Source organism: Pristis pectinata, chromosome 4 (assembly GCF_009764475.1).
Source record: "Pristis pectinata isolate sPriPec2 chromosome 4, sPriPec2.1.pri, whole genome shotgun sequence".
Lineage (NCBI taxonomy): Eukaryota > Metazoa > Chordata > Chondrichthyes > Rhinopristiformes > Pristidae > Pristis > Pristis pectinata.
In genome coordinates this window covers 76,532,035-76,554,721 of record NC_067408.1, presented here as the reverse complement: position 1 = coordinate 76,554,721, position 22,687 = coordinate 76,532,035, and the positions used below count along the sequence as shown (strand labels likewise).

The 22,687-nt window shown below is 40.0% G+C and overlaps 1 protein-coding gene across 1 annotated transcript in view; it reads right to left on the bottom strand.

Annotated features, from left to right (window-relative positions):
• Positions 1–22,687, bottom strand: part of LOC127569658 (cilia- and flagella-associated protein 47-like) — a 401,309-nt gene that overhangs the window by 263,243 nt on the left and 115,379 nt on the right. Inside the window, 5 exon segments of the mRNA XM_052014458.1 lie at positions 979–1,129; positions 4,487–4,599; positions 9,809–9,943; positions 10,668–10,784; positions 17,044–17,141. Of these exon segments, the coding sequence (XP_051870418.1) occupies positions 979–1,129; positions 4,487–4,599; positions 9,809–9,943; positions 10,668–10,784; positions 17,044–17,141 (614 nt within the window).

The following is a 22,687-nucleotide window of genomic DNA, read 5'->3' as shown; positions in this document are numbered from 1 at the left end:
TGAAGTTTTCCCAAACTTCCAGTTTCCCACTACTCTTGGCAAACTTTGTATGCATGAGCTTTTAGTTTAATGCCTTCCTTTAGTTCCTTAGTTATCCAAGGCTGGCTCTCCCCACCCTTACTTGTCCTTGCTTTTAACTGGAATATACCTTTGTTGAGCACTGTGAAAAATCTCCTTGAAAGTCTTCCACTGCTCCTCAACTGTTCCACCATATAGCCTGTGTTCTCAGTCTATGCTAGCCAACTCCTCCCTCATCCCATTGTAGTCCCGCTTGTTTAGGCATAATACACTGGTTTTAGATTGAACTATTGCACCCTCCATTTGTATGAGAAATTCAATCATACTGTGATCACTCTTTCCAAGAGGATCCATAATTAGAAGATCATTAATTTTACCTGCCTCATTGCGCAGGACCAGATCCAAGATAGCATTTTTCTTTGCAGGTTCAGTAACATGCTGTTCAAGAAAGATATCACAGATACATTCTATGAAGAAATCCTCAAGACTGTCTTGACCAACTTGATTCGCCTAATCTATGTGCAAGTTAAAGTCCCCTATACAAATGCTGTTCCATTCTTACATGTTTCAGATATTTCTTGGTTTATTGCCTGTGCCATTGTAATGTTATTATTTGGTGGTCGATAGACAACTCCCATCAGTGATTTTTCCCTTCACCATTCCTAATCTCTACCCAGATGGCGTCAACATTCTGCTCCTTAGATCTTACATCGTCTCTCACTATTGCCCTGATCTCATCCTTAATTAACATTGCTACTCCACCTCCCTTACCTTCCTGCCTGCCTATATAAAATTGAAATCATGCTGACATGATTTAAATGTTGCAAGTAAATGTGAATGCCAACATATGAATGTAACATATTATCTATCTGCAAATTTTATGAATAAAGTATATTTTTGAAAGAAAAACAGTTTTTAAAAGATGCACAGACATCAGATTGCAAATTATTATTCACTTACAGTTGGATTCATATCATTTATTTGTGATGTTAGTGAAAATGTTGTTGTTGTGCACACTATTCCTTTTTTTAACCTCGATACAAAAATTAGTAGAGCTCGTTCTGGGTTCAGGAACTGGCTTGTGAATTCCACATTTATATCAACATAACTCCTGTTTAAAACAGATGTTTATAGTTCAATAAACAGAAATCAGTTAAATAACATACTTTCAATCAACAAGAGCAAATTGCAGCTCTTGCACTCAGAATTATCTGATATGCCACTAATATGGATTTACACTCTCTGGTAATAGCATGTACAAAGATATTATGTCCACTTTGTGTTGTCCTCATAAAGTTTAAATTCCAATCTCAACACTAACTTGTGTTCTACTCCACATTCCAAGTCTACCATTGAAAGAACATGCAGAGAATTTCAATATTGTTATCAAGATCCATACACACAAAGCCGGAGGAACTCAGTGAGTCAGGCAGCATCTATGGAGGGAAGTGGAAACACAACATTTTGGGTCAAGATCTTTCATCTGGACTGGCGTGGCCAAACTGGGAGGCCTCGAAATGGACCTCGAAGCCACACGGGATATGATGGCAGTGGAGACAAGAACAAGATGATAATTTTATCAAGATGATAATTTTGGAAACTAATTCTTTTGTATGCTTGACTCACAGATGTTCAATTACTGATCAATCCTCAAAACAAAATATACTCATTGATGTTTCCCCCTCAGGAAAACTAGTTTATGCCATCTTGTAAAATTAAAAATCTATCACAGAAGTCCTGCGTGAACCCGTAAGATTTGCAGTGCTTCATAGAATTACAAAACCACATCATCCTCTGGACTAAACATGGCAGTTCATTCATATTTACAGGGATTTGGATTCAAAGCAAATTCATATTGAATTATTATCTCAGAACATAATACAGTATGAACAATTAATCGATCAAAGAATTGGGCCTCAAAATTGATCAGCACCAGCAAAAGAATGTTTGTCAGTTGCCCACAGTCTCATATGTTATTGAGTCAGTCTTAATGAAGAAAAAAAACTTATTTAAACAAAGGTGGAGGTGAGGAAGATGAAGGGTGGTGGTGAAGTGGAGGCAGGGGAGGTGCAGGGGTATAGGGAATAGATGTCCTTGGGTTTGGAATCATGTAGAAAATGACTGATAAGCAGAGGACACAGTCCAGTGTCTACAGAGGGGTCAGGGTGAGGGTCAACTGGTGGAAATCAGTTTGTGGGGGGGCAGATAATGACAAGTCAGGGATGCAATTGGCATTTAGGGATAGTCAAATCAAAGGTTACGATTGGCAGTTGAGAGGGAGATAGTCATGCCTGGATGTAATCAGCAAGAGAATAGGTAAGAGTCTGAGGTGGCTGTTAATAGTCACAACACACAAGATGCCAATTGTCCCATTAAATACATGTCTGCTTTTTGTCAGTTCCATTCCTCTCATCTTTCCAAAAGGGCCTGCAAATTATTTTACTTCAAATGCCTATATAATTTCCTTTTGAAGGTCCTGATATACTCTATTTACACCACCTCTACAAGTAATGAGTTCCAGATTATAACTACTTTCTGCATAAGAAATGCTTTTTCTCACATTCTCCCTGAATCTTTTTTCCCATCACATTTTAACTGTGTTCCCTAGTCCAGAAACAATTCAATTATGGGAACAGATTCTATTTACCCTATCTAAACTCATCATGATGATATATATTTCCATCAAATATCCTCTCAACCTTTTTTTGCTCCAAGGAGAATACTCACAGTTTATGCATGTTAATTATTAAAAAGAATCACAGTGACCTTAGTGGGAAGGTGATGGACAAGGGGAGAAAACTTGGAGCTGGGATTGCACAATTGGGATTCTCTGAAGGAGAACTAAATATTAATTATAAAGGAGATTTACATGAATGGAGTTCTCGGCACCTTACGTTCACCCCCTCACCCCGGCCCACCCTGTGCAATCCACATGGTCACTCAAACTGCTTGTGGGTCCACAGTGTCAATTGTCCTCGATGCTTCCACTTTACCATCCTTCTCCAAAATGAAGCAGACCATGAGTCTCCAGGCCTCAGGAGTTAGAACTTCAGACTGTCCTTCTGTCTGTGACAACCTGTCAACACTGTTGGCTAATTTTACTCTTTTTAAATGTCACTGGTTTAGAGACATTTAAAAAGTTTAAACATACTTAATTTAATTAAAAATTAGTTATTAAGAACAAAAAGTCAATACTAAAAACACGTCAAAATACTGTAGCTGTGACACTTTACTCTGTACTGTTACTGTTTTTCCCTGTACTACCTCAATGCACTGTGTACTAACTCAATGTAACTGCACTGCGTAATGAATTGACCTGTATGATTGGTATGCAAGACAAGTTTTTCACTGTACCTCGGTACAAGTGACAATAATAAACCAATACCAATACCAAATTAACTAAATTAATTGAATATTAAGTGAAATAAAGAAAAACAAACAAAAATCATAGTCAAAACTTACAATCCATTTCAAATGAATTGGGTTGCCACTTGTACATCAGCCATAACAGTTGTAAAACTGAGAAGCCATATCCTAAATGAATCTGGCCTTTAGCTCAGTACAATCCAAAGTCATCACTGGACTCAATGGTGACTCCAGTGGCAGAGAGTGAAGTCAGGTGCACTCGCTTCTGACTTCCAGCACGTCTTTTGATTTCTGCATTGCAGTGCATGGAAGCGCAGAAGGCATGGTTTCCAATGACACTGGAGAATGGGTGGCTCAAAAATTATGACTTTGTATGTCATTTGAAATTATCATAAAATCCAGTCACAAAATGTACCACTTTCACAGTATTTTGTGAAGAGACTAGTTCGCAAACATCTCAAAATCTGATCAGTTTACGAACTGTCCATAATTGTAATGGAAAAGGATGCACAGCTGGTTCTCACTAACAATATCTTCAAATTAATCAGCACATGCATAGATATCCCAAACTTGTTGTCAGTTTCACACAATGTTAAAAACTCTCATTACTGCGGACATTACAGAATGTGTTTCCTGCTTCCCAGTCCCAGTTCCCAAAACAAAGAAACAAGATACCTGAAAATTTGGTCACATTATACTGTTTCTCTCTGCATAATGCAAATGAAAATCAATTGAGTAGGAATATGCTGGATGTCACCCTCCCTGAATCACTGAAAGCAACCCCCCGGTCAACTTTTATTTGGACTAGTTGCAGAGTGTCAACATCCTTTGATCCAATAACATGGGCTGTAAATGTACCGTGGGCATCCTCCTGCAGAGGCAACACCCTGAAATACCTGAGACAGCCTCTGACATCCAGCAAAGCTCCATCCTGGCTCACAAAAGAATAAAATGGTTAGCTGAAATTTTGTAACACAGTTTGTTGGGGAAAGAAAATACAACCACAAAAAGTATTGGAAGAGAGAAAAGATAATATACAAAAAAAATGGCTTCATAAGCACAAAATAAATCAAAGAGGACACATTTCACAACCATAATTTACCTTGGTGGGATTGACACTTTGTTTCCATTGGGCAACGAGAAATTTCCTGCATCTTTTCCAACTATCGTTGCAAAATAAACTATGCGTTTGTCAATTGGATTTTGCAATCGAATCTGCATTATAAAAATAATAATTAGCTTCATCTTTGACAGACTATTGTACAGTGTTCAGGGAACCATCAAACTATATGTCTGATGCTAAGTATTTCTATAAATCTTTCAATAAAATATCTCTTATCAAACCTTCCTTGCTTTTCAATGTTCCCTTTGCTAAAGACTCATGCTGTTTACAAAGAATGGCATTGTTTTATGTTCTAAATTTCTATTCTTTACAAGAACAATCTATTATTTATTAAAACTTAGAAAACCTCAAAAGACTGCCAGAAGGTCTGTAAAAATAATATCCCATAACTTACTCTGAGCATCACTCCTTGAATCAGTCACCAACAAACTATAAGTATTTGATGATGACTTTGAATTGAGGTAGTCTTCCCCCAATAAATCAAAGATCATTCCATTAAGCTAAATAGCATTTGCTGCATCTTTAAGGTGCAAGTTCTCAGCGTAGCATCAAATTAGCATCACACCAAGAATGACATTATGATTTGTCTGCGCGGTATATTTCCATGGATGAGTGCTACACACACCAGTGCCCTTCCCAATAAGGTGAACATTGGAAATTGAATTCTGAATTTCCAGCTGCACCACATTAGAACTGATTCAGCAGCCATGACAACCAAACACCATGTGTCATTGAAAGAATTGCAAGGTAAACATGTTTGTTTATAACTGCCGAAAGGAAACAATTAAATTGACCTAGATTTTGTTTTAAATTGCCCATATTTACCCCATCCTAATGCCTTCAAAAAGGTGGTGGCGAGTAGGCTGATTGAACTACAGCAATCTGTGTGGTGAAGAAACTCCCACAGTGTTATTTTTCCAGGATATTGACTCCTGTGACAACAAAGGACTGACAGTATATTTCCGAGTTCAGGATGATATGCAACTGATAAGGAACTTACATATGGTGGTGTACTCATGCCCCTGCTGCTGCAGTCCTTCTAGGTAAGAGGTCTTGTCAAAAAGGCCTTGGCAAAAAAACCTTGGCAAGTTGTTGCACTAAATGTTATAGATGTGCATATAGCAGCTACAAATACTGGTGGAGAGAGTTGAGGTAATGTACAGGGTTCCGATCAAGTAGTTTGATTTATCCTGCATTGAGCTTCTTGACACTTTTTGGTGACGCTTCAGGCAAGTGGAGACTTTTCCTTCACATTTCTAATGTGTTTCAGTTACGCATTTATCAATGCCGAGCCTTAGCTTCACGATGGTGAAGTAGTAATAGTAATGCCGTTGAATATCAAGGGGACATGGTAAGATCCTTTTTGGCAGTGGTCATTATTGAAATTTGCTGAATTTTGTCTGGGTCTTACACCAGTAGATATGGACAGCTTCATTATCTTATGACTTGCAAATTGAACTAACCACCTCTTTTTGGACTGCCACCTTTGGCTTGGCACATTCCTGGAGATTTAATTGTGACATTTGATCACATGACATCTGATCATGCTAAAACCTTCACATATATTTAATCAATTGACTGTTAATCAAACATGAATGCAACAGATTTACCATGGTTGACTGTCCATCACCAACTCCCACATCCGATGCCTGACAATTTTGTCTTTTTTTGAACCACTCTAAAATAGGAGTGCTAAATTTTCACTGCAAAGTTAACTCATATCTCTTCATATCATTGCAGATAGGCCATGATATTCAGTCACCATGCTCATGCAAGTGCCTATGTTTTAAGTACACAACATTGCTTTTAAGCTGGTTCTAATCATCACTCCTATGCACATCCTGTCTATTTCTATACTATTTATTATCAAATAAACTCCAGTCCTTCTCGGCAAGAGGTGTTATCAAAAAGGCCTTGGCAAAAAAACCTTGGCAAGTTGTTGCACTGAATTTTCTTGATGTGCATATAGCAGCTACGGTGTAACACTGGTGGAGAGAGTTGAGGTAATGCACAGGGTTCCAATCAAGTAATTTATCCTGCATTGAGCTTCTTGGTAATTTCTGGAAATGCTGAAAGAACATTTTTGAAGAACTGAAAGAACAAACTCCCTTAAACCACAGTACTAGTGGAAATATTGTGTGTTGCTGTGTTTATTGAAATGGACAGCACAGAGGGCAGCACAGTGGAGCTGTAGGTGAAGCTGTTGCCACACAGCTCCAGCAACCCGCGTTCAATTTTGACCCCAGCGCTGCCTGTGTGGAGTTTGCATGTTCTCCCCATGGCCATATGAAATTCCCCCAGGCACTCTAGTTTCCTCCCACGTCCTGCAGATGTGCTGCTTATTAGGTTAATTGGCAGCTCTAGACTGCCCCTAATGTGGATGGCTGATGGGAGAATCGAGGGGTTATAAATGGGCGTGTGAGAGCAAAAAGGCTACAAAGAAAATAAGTTGGAGAATGGGATGATGAGATGGCTCTGAGCGTTGGCTGATAACCTCCTACACCAACAGGAAGTAAAAAATATGGAAGATGCTATGCAGGGAAGTGACAGTACCCTCTGCTTGTACCTTAATATCCTTGCTGATGAGGCAAAGGAAAGATGTCCCCAGCAGCAGCTGTGTTGAACTTTCAGGAGGCCTGCAGTCATCGCAATTTCATGAACTTTCAGGAGGCCTGCAGTCATCGCAATTTCATGAACTTTCAGGAGGCCTGCAGTCATTGCAATTTCATGTGCCTGTTCAGCATAATTCTCTCTTCTTGAAAAAAAATTTCCTTTATCTTGAACAGTGAGTATCCAAAACCTCTCGTGTCTCCTCAATGTTGTGGTTTGCAACAAACTGGGAAATTTAGTATAAATCAGACACCATATCCTGGAATGATTCAGAGACTCAGAAATTCAGCACGAGTGTCCTACACTTCTACTGGCAAAACTTTACAAATGCAGTGCTTCGGTGGAGCTTTGTTTGCAGAAGGTCATAGATTTCCATCACCACTGCCTTCCGAGACAATTTTGGGCACAGAGCTCTTCAGAGAGTTGGAGAGAAAAAGCATGTCCCCTTGAACATGCCTAGGGCATGGGATTTGGATATATGAACCCTCCTTCCTCTTCTCATTTGGATTCCCAGTTATGACTGCTCTGCCTCCCAATGCCAATTCTGCAGTTCCAGCTAACGCAACACATCCAGTGGCACCACAGAGGAGCCACAGCAACATCTATTGGTACAGAGTTGGCAGGTCACTCAAAACTGCTATGTAACTTGTAGCATCCTTGAGAGTCAGCAGCCAGCCTGTGTTCTGCAGCAGACTGGAGATTCAAGTGATTAAACAGCCCATAAATCAGTTTCCATGAAGCACTGTGAGAACATTTGGTTGATGTGACCCAAATAGAGCTGGCAATGCTTACAATGTGTATTGCACAGCAGATGACTATGCTTTGTGTGCCTAATTTCTGATGCGTGCTGACATGTATACTGATCAGAAATGTGGATCTAATTTTCTAAACAAAACAACTCTAATGTAATGGCCTCGTGTTCATGCTTTATGTTGATTTTCAATCACTCAGCTCTTAAAATCACATCATTACACAATCATTCTAGGCAATTATTTTATAGTGGCATGAATACCAGGTTTTAAAACCAAAGCACACAAAATTGGAAAGTTAATAGGATAAGTAATGCTTCAGTAAAATAAAACCGAAAGATGCAGGAAATACAAGGCAAGTCAGGCAATATCTTTTAGTCAGAAACTAGGTTAACATTTCAGGTTGATCTTTCACCAAAAGCTGGAAAATAAGCATGTTTAAATTGCAGATAAGATTTCAGATAACCAACCTCTTTAGTTTGTATCAGAATTAGCCAGTTCTGATTAAAGGCCATGCATCAGAAATGTGAAGTTCTTCTTTCTCTCCATAGATGCTGGGTACTTCCAACATCCACTTTTATTTCATTTTGCCAGCAACTGCAATGTATTGTATCTAGTCACTTTGTATTTGTTTCTCTCTCTCCTTTCCACCAGCTTGTTTAATTTTCCCTCTGTGTTGCTCCTTCTGACTTATTTTTGTTGCTCTTTTTCTCTCATCTTTTCAATTTCTCTCTCTCTCTCTCTCTCTCTCTCTCAATGTTTGATACCAACATTTCTATGATTCTGTGGAGTTTTATGCTTCATGCTCATTCCTTAGCCCAAAGCAGTGAATTATAACACACATTCTGAAACATCATTCATTCTTTTCATGATAGTATCAATAGACTAAGGCTTGGATAGAGATTACTGTACAATAACCTGGAAGTTATCTCAGGTTAATGGATTTATATCTACTAATTATCTGAACTCGCAGAAGATAATTGTTACCACACTAAATAGTCCCAAAAACGTAAGCTGGCAATAATACTGTCTAAAGTAACATTAACACCTAAACTGCCATTTTTATATAATGTTCACTAACAACAATATGACAAACTGTGCAAATTTCCGAACCCCTACTCATACACACTTCTATTGGTCCTGGTGTTTGGAAAATGTGCAATCCAATTAATAATAATACAGGGAAAGAGACTGCAAACCATTTTCTGGAAATGGAAAATTGATACTGTAAATGGACAGGAAAGGTTCAGAGGGATATGTACCAAATGCAGGCAAATGGGACCAACTTAGATGGCATCTTGGTCGGTATGGATAAGTTAGACCTTCCTCACTCTGTGTCTACACTGCCATCTTGTTCCACGTGGATTCCAGGTCCATTTCCAGGCCTCCCAGTTCGGCTCTAGCCTGGATCTCCGGTACATTCACTCTATCCATCGTTGCTCCCTCTGTGCTCTCTGCTCCCATCCCCCAGTAGATCTGCTCTCCCCTCCTCCCCCGCACCTGCCTATCACTACCTCTCACCTGCATCTACCTATCACCACCCTGTGCCCACCCCGCCTCCTTTCTTTTGTTCACCTATCACTGCTCTGCTTTTCCCTCCTGTATATTGGGCTTCCCCTTTTCCTATCTTCAGTCCTGAAAAAGGGTCCTGACCTGAAATGTTGACTGCCTGATTTTCTCCACAAATGCTGCCTGGCCTGCTGAGTTCCTCCAGTGTCATGTTTTTCAGTTAGACCGAAGGGCCTGTTTCCATCCTGTATTACTCTATCACTCTATACTGTAAATTACTCTATTGTTAGTTTTGATTTTGCAATGTTATTCAGAACTTCTGAATTTCAATCCCGACAATGAACAGTAAGGAAAAGGATCATTGTCTTAAAATGCATAGTTAAAAATATCCATAAAGTGCAATGATTTTGAAAGGACATTTAATTTTGCTTACTTTTTTAACAATGGTAGCATGTAGTTCACCAACAAACTCAACAGTCATCTTGGGAAGGTAGCTGGGAAGGCGCTCATATAAGTAAACACACAGCATAAGCATCATGATAGGATTTGGATCCGAAATGTCTGTGGCCTTTTTAATTAAAATAAAAATAAGATTAAATTTTAAAGGAAAAATTAAAATTAGTATTTTAAGATCTAGTGTTAGTAAGGTGTTCAATTGAATACAAATTTATAAACAACAATTGCACTAAAACATCTTCAAAAATATAGCAATTGATAAATTTGGCCTATTTTCATCAGTATAGAAAGATTTAAAAAGATATTTGATAAATGAATCTAAGTTGAGAAGCGTACAATACTAAAAAAGTGGAAAAAAAACAAATTCATTTGGTTGGTAAGTTACTGACCAGAAATCATCAATGTATGCATTTACAAAGAGCTTATCAGGACAGAGAATATAGAACCAATGACAGAAAGACAATCTCTAATGAATATTACACAAGAAATAGAAAATAATTAGGAAAGTAAAAATGTTAAGGAGGGACAGGGCAATGTGCCGAAACCGATAGAACAGGTATGGTGAGCCAAATGAGGAGGCAATCTGCTGGAAAAAATCTTCATGAAAATAATGTTCTTGTTAATTTAAAAGGCATAGCTATGAAGGCTCTACATGTTATATCAAAGAAAATGCTGGTTGCCAAAGAAAATTTAATGCTGATGCATTTAGAATTTTATTAATATCTCAACAATGATTAATTATAATTTTTATCATTGCTTTCAGCAAGAAGCTACCGATTAGTCAATTCTGCATTCTGGTTATATTGTATTTTTGTGCAAATAATCACTCAGTTTACCTGTATGTCAAAATCAAGGCCAATAGCATTAAATGCATTGAGGACTATCAGGCTGTTATGCAGGCATTGCTCAGGAGTAGCTGGAGAGGTGTACATATTCACCAGATGAGTCAGAATCTGTAAAGAAAGATATTTGTTGCATCCCTATATAAATGAATACATCTGTGAAATAATTCTAGTTAATTAATGTTTAATATTATTTAGTGTAAAATAGAAATTGTTAAACAGGTGAATAAAAAGTTGATCAACAGTACACTGACAATTTGCTGCCCTGGCTCTCACATTCATGGTTGACTTTTGGAGTAATACAGTAATATTTTTTGAGCTTCTTTCACAAGTTTATTTTGATCTGAGTATCTTGTTATTCCAATGATTCCTAATTACCTAAACTTTTAAATGTGTGTCCATTACCTTAGATCTCTCCAAGTTTTTGAAAGAATATCTGCAAATCGTATCTGATATACGCTGTTGGAAACTGGACTTAAAGCATCGTGCCACTTCAAAGTTATTACAGTATCAAATAGATCTCACTTGAAGCTAAAAATTTGAAACAACTTTGAAAACATACTGTATTGCAATCATTACATTTGAAGGATTCTGTACTTTAGTCCACTGCAAAAGACAACAAAATGAATACAGAGTGTATTAATGCAATCCCTTGATTCATTTATTGAATGTCAGGATGGTTGCTGCTCCAGGCGCATCATGTGCTCCTGTTCCTTAAGTTTTCATGACAGTCTATCCCATTTCTCTGGGTCTTAATGTATTGCTGCAAGAGCAGTGTTAGGGATTATTGTGGTGTTGTGAAATTATGAATAGTGGATATTAACGAAATGAGCACCAGTCTTCAGGAAATAAAACCTGTTCACAATTTAACTCTAACTAATGCTTTGGGGTCATTGAAACCGATCATTTGGCGTGGAACATTCTGATTCTGTACGATTGAAACTATGCAGAGGAAGATAATAGATGAATGTTCATGTTAGGGTTCAGAAGGAGCCCGGGAGCCATTGGAGCAGCAGGTCCCCTTCAGGTCCGGTGAGAGTCTTTTAAAGGCTTGTGTGTTTCGTGGGCTTTTCTTTTACAGAAGGAGCCCAGGAGCCGTTGGAGCAGCGGGTCCCTTTCAGGTCCAGTGAGTGTCTTTTAAAAGCTTAATAAGTGGAGGGCAACTGAAGGGTTACACTGAGTGTTGCATGGTTGATTAGAGAGAGCGGTACTTGAGGTAATTGGCAGGGACAAATATAAGGAGGGCTATCTGAAGAGGAGCGGCTAGTGAGGAGCGGCTCAGGGTTAGGAGTGGAGCTCTGAGGCTTTGGCTCAAGAGGCTTCAGCGAGCAGAGGGTGAGGACGAGCTTGCCCCCAGAGAGGTAAGGCCGGTAAGTTCCTTTAATTTAAATAACTTAGGAATAGGTAGTGATGGCAGCAGTTAGGGCAGTCGTGTGCTCCGCATGCAGTATATAGGAAGTCAAGGTCAGCACACTTGTCCCTGATGACCACACCTGTAAAAGGTGCATCCAGCTGCAGCTCCTGACTAATCGAGTTAGGGAACTGGAGCTGGAGCTGGATAAACTCCGGATCATTCATGAGGCAGAGGTAGAAATAGACAGGAGTTTCAGGGAGATAGTCACCCCTAAAAGTCAGTAAACAGGTAACTGGGTGACTGTCAGGAAAGAGAAGGGGTATAGACAGACAGGTCAGAGCACCCCTGTGGCCATTCCCATCAACAATAACTATACTGTTTTGGATACTGCTGGTGGGGACGACCTAACAGGGATGAGTGGCAGTGGTCCCGTCTCTGGCACTGAGACGGGACCCTCAGCTCAGAAAGGAAGGAGGCAAAAGAAGAGAGCAGTAGTGATAGGGGATTCGATGGTTAGGGGGACAGATAGGAGGTTCTGTGGGAGAGATCGAGAATCCCGGATGGCCTGTTGCCTCCCTGGTGCCAGGGTCCACGATATCTCAGATCGAGTTCTCGATATTCTCAGGAGAGAGGGTGAGCAGCCAGATGTCGTGGTCCACGTTGGGACCAATGACGTGGATAGGAAAAGGGAGGAGGTCCTGCAAAAAGAGTTTAGAGAATTAGGTGCAAAGGTGAAGGACAGGACCTCCAAGGTTGCAATCTCAGGATTGCTACCCATGCCATGACCTAGTGAGGCTAGAAATAGGAGGATTATGCAGCTAAACACGTGGCTAAGGAGATGGTGCAGGAGGGAGGGCTTCATGTTTCTTGACAATTGGGCTTTGTTCCAGGGAAGGTGGGACTTGTTCCGACGGGACAGTTTGCACCTGAACTGGAGGGGGACAAACATTCTTGCGGGTAGGTTTGCTAGTGCTGCTCCGGGGGGGGTTTAAACTAGATTTGCAGGGGGAGGGGAACCAGAGTGTTAGAACAGATAGTGAGGTGGAGAAGGAAAAAGGTCATGAGAGGACTGCAAGTATAAACAGAAATCAAAGGTTTGTACTTGATAGAAATGTTCTCAGGTGCATCTATTTCAATGCAAAGAGTATTGTAGGTAAGGCAGATGAGTTTAGGGCATGGATTGACACGTGGGATTATGACATTATTGCTATTAGTGAGATTTGGATGCAGGAGGGGCAGGACTGGCCAGCTTAATGTCTTGGGGTTCTGTTGTTTCAGATGCGATAGAGGGGGAGGGATGAAAGGGGGAGGAGTGGCATTACTAGTCAGGAAAAGTATCACAGCTGTGCGGAGACAGGACAGCCCGGAGGGCTCGTCTACAGAGGCCATATGGGTGGAGCTGAGGGACAGGAAAGGTGTGGCCACACTAATAGGGTTGTATTATAGACCGCCCAATAGTCAGAGAGAATTGGAGGAACAAATCTGTAGTGAGATAGCAGACAGATGTAAGAAACAGAAAGTTGTGATAGTAGGGGATTTTAACTTTCCACATATTGGCTGGGACTCCCACACTGTGAAAAGGCTGGATGGCTTGGAATTTGTCAAATGTGTTCAGGAAAGTTTTCTAAATCAATATATAGAGGTACCAATGAGAGAGAATGCAATACTTGATCTCCTATTAGGGAACCAGACAGGTCAGGTGACAGAAGTATGTGTAGGGGAGCATTTTGGGTCCAGTGACCATAATGTCATTAGTTTCAAGTTACTTATGGATAAGGACAGGTCTGGTCCTCGAGTTGAGGTTCTAAATTGGAGAAAGGCCAATTTTGTGGAAATGAGAAAGGATCTAGGAAGAGTGGATTGGGATGAGTTGTTTTCTGGCAAGGATGTGCTCCATAAGTGGAAGGCCTTCAAAGGCGAAATTTTGAGAGTACAGAGTTATGGACTGGGTGCAGGTAAATGGGACTAGCGGGATAACGTTTCAGCACAGACTGGAAGGGCCGAATGGCCTGTTTTTCTATGCTGTAGTGTCCTATGGTTCTGTGGTTAATTGATGCTTATTGAAAACTTCAGGACGAGATCAGGGAAGGCATTAAGTGGCCATCTCCTGTATTAACACATTGTTAAAGCCATATCTTGCCACTTAATGCACACTTCAAGACAGACCTGTTTTGTCACTTAATATTCTGGGTAGTTGTATATTCATGGCGGCATCCCTCAACACTGTAACAAAAGAGGTATATTTTGGGTGACTGGAGTTTGTGCTTAGTAGCTCTTGGACCAGCCACCAGTATTTGAATATTCAAAGCGGTTTTGCTAGTTAGGATGTGCTGCCATTTTAAATATGTAATTCCTCATAGTTACCTGTCTACATTCAAAACGTTAAAGTTAAGTAGGTGATTATAGCCATTGAAACTGTAGTTAATCATTTATTGTTACCTTTGTGTTCAAAAAAGCATAAAACATTGTGTGAGGAGAGCTAGATTCTCTCTCCAGCAGATCTGCTGTGTGAATAAAGACTTTTATATTTCCCATTTACAGCTTCCGTGTGATTCAGTTTTATCAGTCACAACAAGCAGAACCTATCATGAAGTTTTTGTGAACTCCTCCCAACTGCAGTGAGCAACTGGGCAATTTGAAAAATTTTGAAACTTCACAATAAAGTTAACAAGATTAATAGGGTTAGTGGCCCAATATTTCTTTAAGGAAAGAATCAACACAATCCTTGTGAAGAAAACATTTCACCGACACACTCAAGACAGAGGTTGTGAACTTGCAGTATTTATCACCAGATTGGACAGGAAATTCAAAACAAAACCCAAAGTTATCAGCCAGCGATTAATAAAACCCCTCAGGTCTTGGTAATCCATCTGGCTGTCTGATAATTCCACGTTATATCCAAAAAAATCAGAGTATTTTCATCGTTTGCAACCTCCAATTTGATTGATAGTTTCCCTCCCACCTGTTGCTAGCCACACCAACTTTTAAGAGTTATAATTATACCATTCCATAAATACTTGATTGTTTAAATTCAAAATGCACTTGTCTCTCAAGAACCATGAACCAACAACACATCATGGAAAGGAAGAAAAAGCATTTTAAAAATGAGTAATAAGCTCTCGAGCCAGGACATTGCCTGAAATGGAGGGCTGTAGTTATAAGGAGAGATTAGATAGGCTGGGTGTTTTCTCACTGGGACTTAGGAGGATGAGGGGTGACCTTCGAGGGGTTTACAAAATTATGAGGGGCATAAATAGGACAGATAGCCAGAGTCTTTTTCCCAACAATGGGGAGTCTAAAACTAGAGGACACAGGTTTCAGTGGAGAGGGGAGAAATTTAAAGGAGATCTGAGGGATAAGTTTTTCATACACAGGATGCTGGTTATCTGGAACAAGCTGCCAGAGCAGGTGCTAGATGCACATACAATTGCAATGTTTAAAAGGCATTTGGACAGGTTCTTGGTTAGCAAAGGAATAAAGTGATACAGGCTTAATGCAGGCAAATGTGATTAGTGTAGATAGGCATCACGGTTGGCATGGATAAAATGGGCTAAAAGGGCTTGTTCCTATGCTGTACGATTTTATGAGCCTGCTCAAATATTCAATGAAATCATTGCTGATTTTTGACCTCAACAATTTCCTGGCCAAACCACATATCCCTCAGTTCCCATGGATTTCATATAATCACTGATGTCAATTTTGAATGCACTCGACAAATTAAAATTCTCTGCAATATGAGTTTGAAACATTCCTCTCTCAGGCAAGTTACCAACAAAATTATATCAGGGCATGGAGCCCAAATGAACTTAGACAAAACCACTGATTAAAAGTTGATAAAAGGGCCTTGTTTTGTTGAAATAGCCTCAATTATATTTTTTGCATTAATTCATAACTGACTTCTGATTAGAGAAATACCAGCATGTTTGCTGAAATATCTGTAAATGATCCATCTGCAAGAATTACCACCTGTGCATGTACAATATCTTCAAGGTAGCTGCAATTGTGACTGCCACAGAAAAATCTCACAGAGACAGCTCCCAGATATGCAGCAAGTGAGTCACAGGCCATTCCAAAGTGAGGCAAATGCCAGGGGGGACTCAAGGCCCGGTGGTCTCATCTTTGTGAAAAATAATATATGAAGCAGCAAAACATCACCAATACCAAACACTCCATCCATTGCAAATAATTACAGCTGTCCATTAGATCTGGATGATATGTGTTTTTTATGACATTGCTCTGTTGCTAAATCACACAAAGCCTCATCTTTCAACAAGACTCTGTAATTTCTCTTGAATAATCTAATTGATTGCCTGGGTACAGGATAAACCTACATTTTTGCTTGTGTAACTCTGACTGTGGAGATATGTATTTGTGTAAGGTCTTTCTGCCAAGGACTAATGATGTACTAATTTGCATTCTTCTCTTGAGCAAGAATTCAGATTTATCAGAAATTTAAAAATAAAATCTTCCGCTACAGAAAGAGGTTGGAGCAAGGATTATTTGTTTAGCTTTTAAAATCAATTTGTTTGCTTTAAAATCTGAAGTAAGTATGAAAGATTTGGTACAAAGTCAACTTAATTGGCTGGGTTGTTGAGGGGCAATAACTCACTAATCAGAGATGTGGTGAAGAACAGTTTAATGTTGCAGTGGTGGTGCAAGGATAAGTGCAACCATATAATTTGGTTCTCAATTGACATTGACAGGAAACTGATTTAGACTTTATGAAGAATTACTCTGAATCACAATACATGGTATACATTGAAGGTTTGGTGTCAGTGTGATGTGGTTTTCATTTTATGTTGGCTATAAATAAAAATATGAATCCATTCTTTGTGGAAACAGTTCAGTTTAACATGTGATTGATCATAAACTCCTGTAAATTAGTACAGCATCAAAATTAACAACTAAAACTCACACTGTGTATTTAAATAATCCATCCGCTGATAACTAAATCTGACTGTGTTTTAAAAAGGCTGTCAAAAAATTAAATGCAGTCACTTGTATAAAGCCACCTACCATATCAGGGCAATAAGCAGCCAGGACAGCGGCCAGCACCAAACCATCCAATAAATCTAAATCAAAATTAATTATCCAGCGTGTTGGTGGGACAGCACCTATTTAAAGGAAGAGGAATAAAGATAAAACAATCATATAAAAATGAATAAAACAAATATGTAGAAATTAGTAGTAATTTTGAGCATATAATCAAATTTTGAATATTCTTGTGGTTTGACAAAACAAGTTTTCAGCAAAATTAATATTACCAGCTCATTAAAATGATAGTCGATTCCAGCCATTGCTTATTGTGATTTGCACCTCAGCAGAAGGCACCCAATACTGTAAATGACGAACACCATTTAAAGTTCGCTTACACCACTTGAAGCTACCTGCACCTCTTAAGAGGAAAGGAGCTTAGTGACTTTAAGAACTGGGGAATAGTGAGCACAGCAGCAACTGCAACTTGGTCAAACTGACAACGTCATAAGTGGTAGAAAGTGGGCTCTGCAGTTTTCCGTTACTCCAAATGAAACTTCTGTGGGGCAGATGAAGAGGAGCAGTAGTGAGATCAACCTGCTGGAGTGTGTTTGCCGAGGATAGGAGGTTTAAAGACCCTTCTAGAAAACATTGAAAGGTGGATGGGAGAGGAACTTCAAGAGGTGAATGACAAGAGTCAAGCAACAAAGATTGAAAAGAATTCAATGACATTGCATGTGTTTCTCAGTTTCCAAGAGCAAAGTGCTGGAGGAACTCAACAGGTTAGGCAGCATCTGTGGAGGCAAAGGGATGGTCGATATTTCAGGTTGAGATCCTGGATCGGGACTGCAAGTGTAGAGGGAAGATTGCCAGTATAAACAGGTGAAGGGGCAGGGTGAGGCAAGAGCTCACAGGCGATAGGTGGAACCAGATCAGGAGGGGGATGATGGGCAGATGGAGCAAAGTAGGAGGAGGGAAGGGTGGAGTTAGAAACTGATGTTGGAAGGTGACATGGAGACAGCAAAGCACGACAGATACTGGAATCTGATAAATAAGTGGAACCACAAGAACATCCCCACAAGATTCTTCCCCATCAAAATAATCACTGCTGCACATTAGCTCAGTGACAGTTCCTCCTAATATTTTGTGGAGTCCAGATGCTAAGTATGAGGGACTCCTGCACAGGAAGAGGCTTAGCATTCATTCAGCTCTCCTCCACACCCATGAGCAAGGCATGGAAATCATGAGGATGGATAACAACAGATGCTGGACACCTGAAATAAAACAAAAAATATTGGAAATACTTTGCAGGTCCATCAGCATTGATGGGGATAGAAACAGTTAGCATTTCAGGCCAATGCATTGCTGAGTATTTCAGACATTTTCTATTTTATTCCTGGAAAAACTGTTTTGCCAAATTGTAAATAACCAGTTATTCTAACGTAACAAATAAATATTGACAAGATTCAGCATAATCAGTAATGGGGTAATCTGTTCTTTATGATATCCACAATGAATTTCTTCTATTAAGACATAATCCAAATGTAGCTGCTTCTTTCAGAGTAAATCTTTAATTGAAAAGTCATATGATCATTTGTCAACAATTCAACAATGAAAAAACAAATAACAACAGCACAAAATAAACATTAAAAAAAAATTTATTAATCAAAGAATGCCATATTGCAGGAGTGGGGAAAATCATCACTACTATCAAACCAAAGGCCCCTAAGTCCTGATCTTAACAGTGTTGCCTGATTCAAAAAACTGAAATCTCAGGGACTAAGTTTAATTTATTTGTGCAGATAAAGGAAACTAAATTTAATTTAGTATTGCACATTAATTGCACTATTGATACCATTTACATTGTTATGGTGGGGAGGGAGGTTGCGTTCCTAGAAAACGGGCTGCATCATGATTTTCTGTAATGCGAGGCCCTGTCATCTGCATGTGTCAAGAAACAAGAGTTCAAATAAATGTTGTATTGATTTATTTACTTTTTTCCCCACATAAATTCCAAGAGAGAAAATTTTGTTCTGTATCTCATATTTTTATGTAGTGATTTATGAATTCTGTTAAGGCAAATTTCCGTAACCTTAAGGCCATAATGTGGGGGGGGGGTATGTGCACATTTGTGGCACTAGGTGCAATGTCAATGAACATTTCAGCACGTCCACCCACAAACACACTAAATTTACTGTGGAGGAAGACCTTGAAGTTAATCAACATACATTGCTGATTAACACAGTCCAGCTATTTTTGGGGGTTAACATTTATCTATCTTACATGTTTTCAGAAGAACCTCAACTAGTGCCTTTTTTGAGCAACTATCAAGTTGGTTACTGATAGATTTCTACTGACTGTGGCTACAATGTACAAGCTTTGGTGCTTTCGTGGTTTCTTTAAAGTTGCTGAACGCTACAGGAAACTTCAGAGCCAATGCTCATATACTTTCTCCTGACTTCACGGCTTATGCACAAATCAGCTGTTCCCAGTCATCAGAGTAGGCATTCTCCTAGGAATGCCTGGCATAATTGGGAGAATAACCAGAGGTCATGCTTACAGAAGACAATGAGTCAGAAGACAAAGATGAAGTGAGAGGAGGATTCTTGGTATGAAATATATCTATCCAGGGTGTTCAAGGAGCAATTCACCAACAATTCCACAATACAAAAAAAACAAAACAAATATAAATCAAAGAATGCCAGAGAAACATGAACTAATCACACATGTGCATTTCCTTAGTACCTACCTTTTCCAAATACACCCATGCAGTGGTACAGTCATGGTTGCATTATGAATGGGGGAATGCTGTTGACTCTTAGTGAACAAGACTGTAGATGCCCTTGGACATGACCATTACCAGTCTGGGTCTGGAAGGCCCAGCTTTGCACTGCATCATTTCGGCATGGCCGCTCCAGACTGGGATAGTCAGTTGGCCAACAGCAAGGGCACTAACAGAGTAGCAGGGCTAGAAAGAGGGCAGCAGCTCTGAGCTTTAATTTATGACCAGCCTCCTCAGGCAGAACCTCAATGATTCTACCAATCTGTGGAGAGAGATTACCTGACTGCTCTAACACTCCGCAAGCCAATTTGAACACTGGTGCTGCCAGTCATACAGCCATTGAATCATAGGGTCATAGATGCATTCAGCTTAGAAATTGGCTCTTCAGCCCACTGATTCTGCACCAATCATCAACCACATTTACACTCATCCTATACTGATCTCTTTTTTAAAATTCTCCCCATATTCCCATCAATTCTCCCAAATTCCACCACTGGTTTCCTGGAAAACCTCCACCCATTGCAATCCGCCTACCACTGAAACAGGTCTACAGTGGATGCCATCTCCCTGGCCCTGCACTCAGCTCTGGAGCATCTGGACAGTAAAGACACCTACGTTAGACTATTGTTTATTGACTACAGCTCCGCCTTCAATTGTATAATTCCAAGGAAACTCACCACAAAACTCCAAGACCTGGGACTCAACACCTCCCTCTGCAACTGGATCTTTGACTTTCTGACCAACAGACCACAGTGAGGATAGGCAGCATCACCTTCAGCAGGATTATCCTCAACACTGGTGCCCCCAAAGGCTGCGTCCTCAGCCCTCTACTCCCTATATACTCATGACTGCGTGGCCAGTTTCTGCTCTAACTCCATCTACAAGTTTGCAGATGATGCTACCATAGTGGCCCGTATCTCAAATAACGATGAGTTGGGAGTACAGGAAGGAGCTAGAGAGCTTAGTGACATGGTGTCATGACAACAACCTTTCCCTCAATGTCTGCAAAACAAAAGAGTTGGTCATTGACTTCAGGAAAGTGGGCAGTGTACATGCACCTGTCTACATCAATGGTGCTGAGGTCAAGAGGGTGAGAGCTTCAAGTGTCTAGGAGTGAACATCACCAATAGCCTGTACTGGTCCATCCATGTGGATGCCATGGCCAAGAAAGCTCACCAGCACCTCTATTTCCTCATGAGGCTAAAGAAATTTGTCATATCCCCTTTGACACTCACCAACTTTTATCAGTGCACCATAGAAAGCATCCTATCTGGATGTATCACGGCTTGGTATGGCAACTGCTATGCCCAGGACCTCAAGAAACTGCAGAGAGTTGTGGACACAGCCCAGCACATCACGGAAACCAGTCTCCCCTCCATGGACTCTACGTCTATACCTCTCCCTGCCTCGGTAAAGCAGCCAGCATAATCAAAGACCCCACCCACCCGGGTCATTCTCTCTTCTCCCCTTTCCCATCAGGCAGAAGATACAAGAGCCTGAGGGCACATACCACCAGGCTCAAGGTCAGCTTCTATCCCACTGTGATAAGACTATTGAATGGTTCCCTTATACGATGAGATGGACTCCTGACCTCATAATCTACCTTGTTATGACCTTGCACCTTATTGTCTACCTGCAATGCACTTCCCTGTAGCTGTGACACTTTACTCTGTATTCTGTTATTGATTTTACCCTGTACTACCTCAATGCACTTTGTAATGATTTGATCTGTACGAACGGTATGCAAGACAAGTTTTTCACTGTATCTCGATACAAGTGACAATAATAAACCAATACCAATACTGAACTACATATTAGAGACAACTTACAGTGGCCAATTAACCTGCACATCTTTTGGATATGGAAGGAAACTGGATTACCTAGCGGAAACCCATGTGGTTACAAGCAGAAGATGCAAACTCCACACAGGTCAGAATTGAACCCGGGTCATTGATGCTACCAACAACCAGTCTGAACTAAGCAGCAAATTATGCAAAGGTCTGACCATCATCCAAGCATTATGTGGCTTCTATGTGTGCTCCAATGAAAGCTAAGATATCAGCCTTCATATCATGAATCAGGATTAAGTCTGCAAAAAAATTCTAATAGTGTAGAGCTCAACTTCTATGTTGGAAACAACAGGGTTCAAAGCACCATACCAAGTTCATGCTGAACTCCTTAATGCTCTTTGAAATTTCATTCAGACTTTCTGGCAAGCATACCAATGCACCAATCATTGCATTGTGCACACCCAATAGTCTTTTCCTGCAGCCAACCCTATCAAGTTTTTGTCACTGTCCCCAAAGCAAAACCTGTGTAATGACCTTACATGACTACAACCTTCTTGCCTCTCTATCTGTTACTCTCTCATCAATTCCTGGCTAGGTAACAGTTCTTTGCTAACAAAAGAAGAAAGACATGACAGTAGGGTTGCGGTGAGAGTTAGCTGGGGAGTGAGAAAATAAGAGATGTATCTTTACATAGTCTGCATCTTCAAAATGAGAAGAAATTGTGGGATTAGGTTAAACTGCAATTTGTAAAGGAGAATTAGCTATAAAGATAATGTCACTTTCTACTTAGTCAATCCACTTGGGGGGCTCAGCAATGAGTGCCCTACGATAGCCAGCATTCTTTCCTCTGTAGAGGTTAGGGCACTTTGCCCATTGGTTCAATGCAACCAGCTCTAATTGTGTACCATTCTCTCCTGCTAGAGAGAGTTGAGCGCAACATGGGAGTCATACAATGTGTTTCAATGATATGACTGTCATGGTTGAATACAACTTGTGTAAGGTAGGCATGAGCTGTAATATTAAATAAGTAAGTAAAGGTGAGTCTATGAATGTACAGTATGAGTCCTAATTGTTTGGTGGGTGTGTGGTGAATTGAGAAATTATTAAGGCTAAT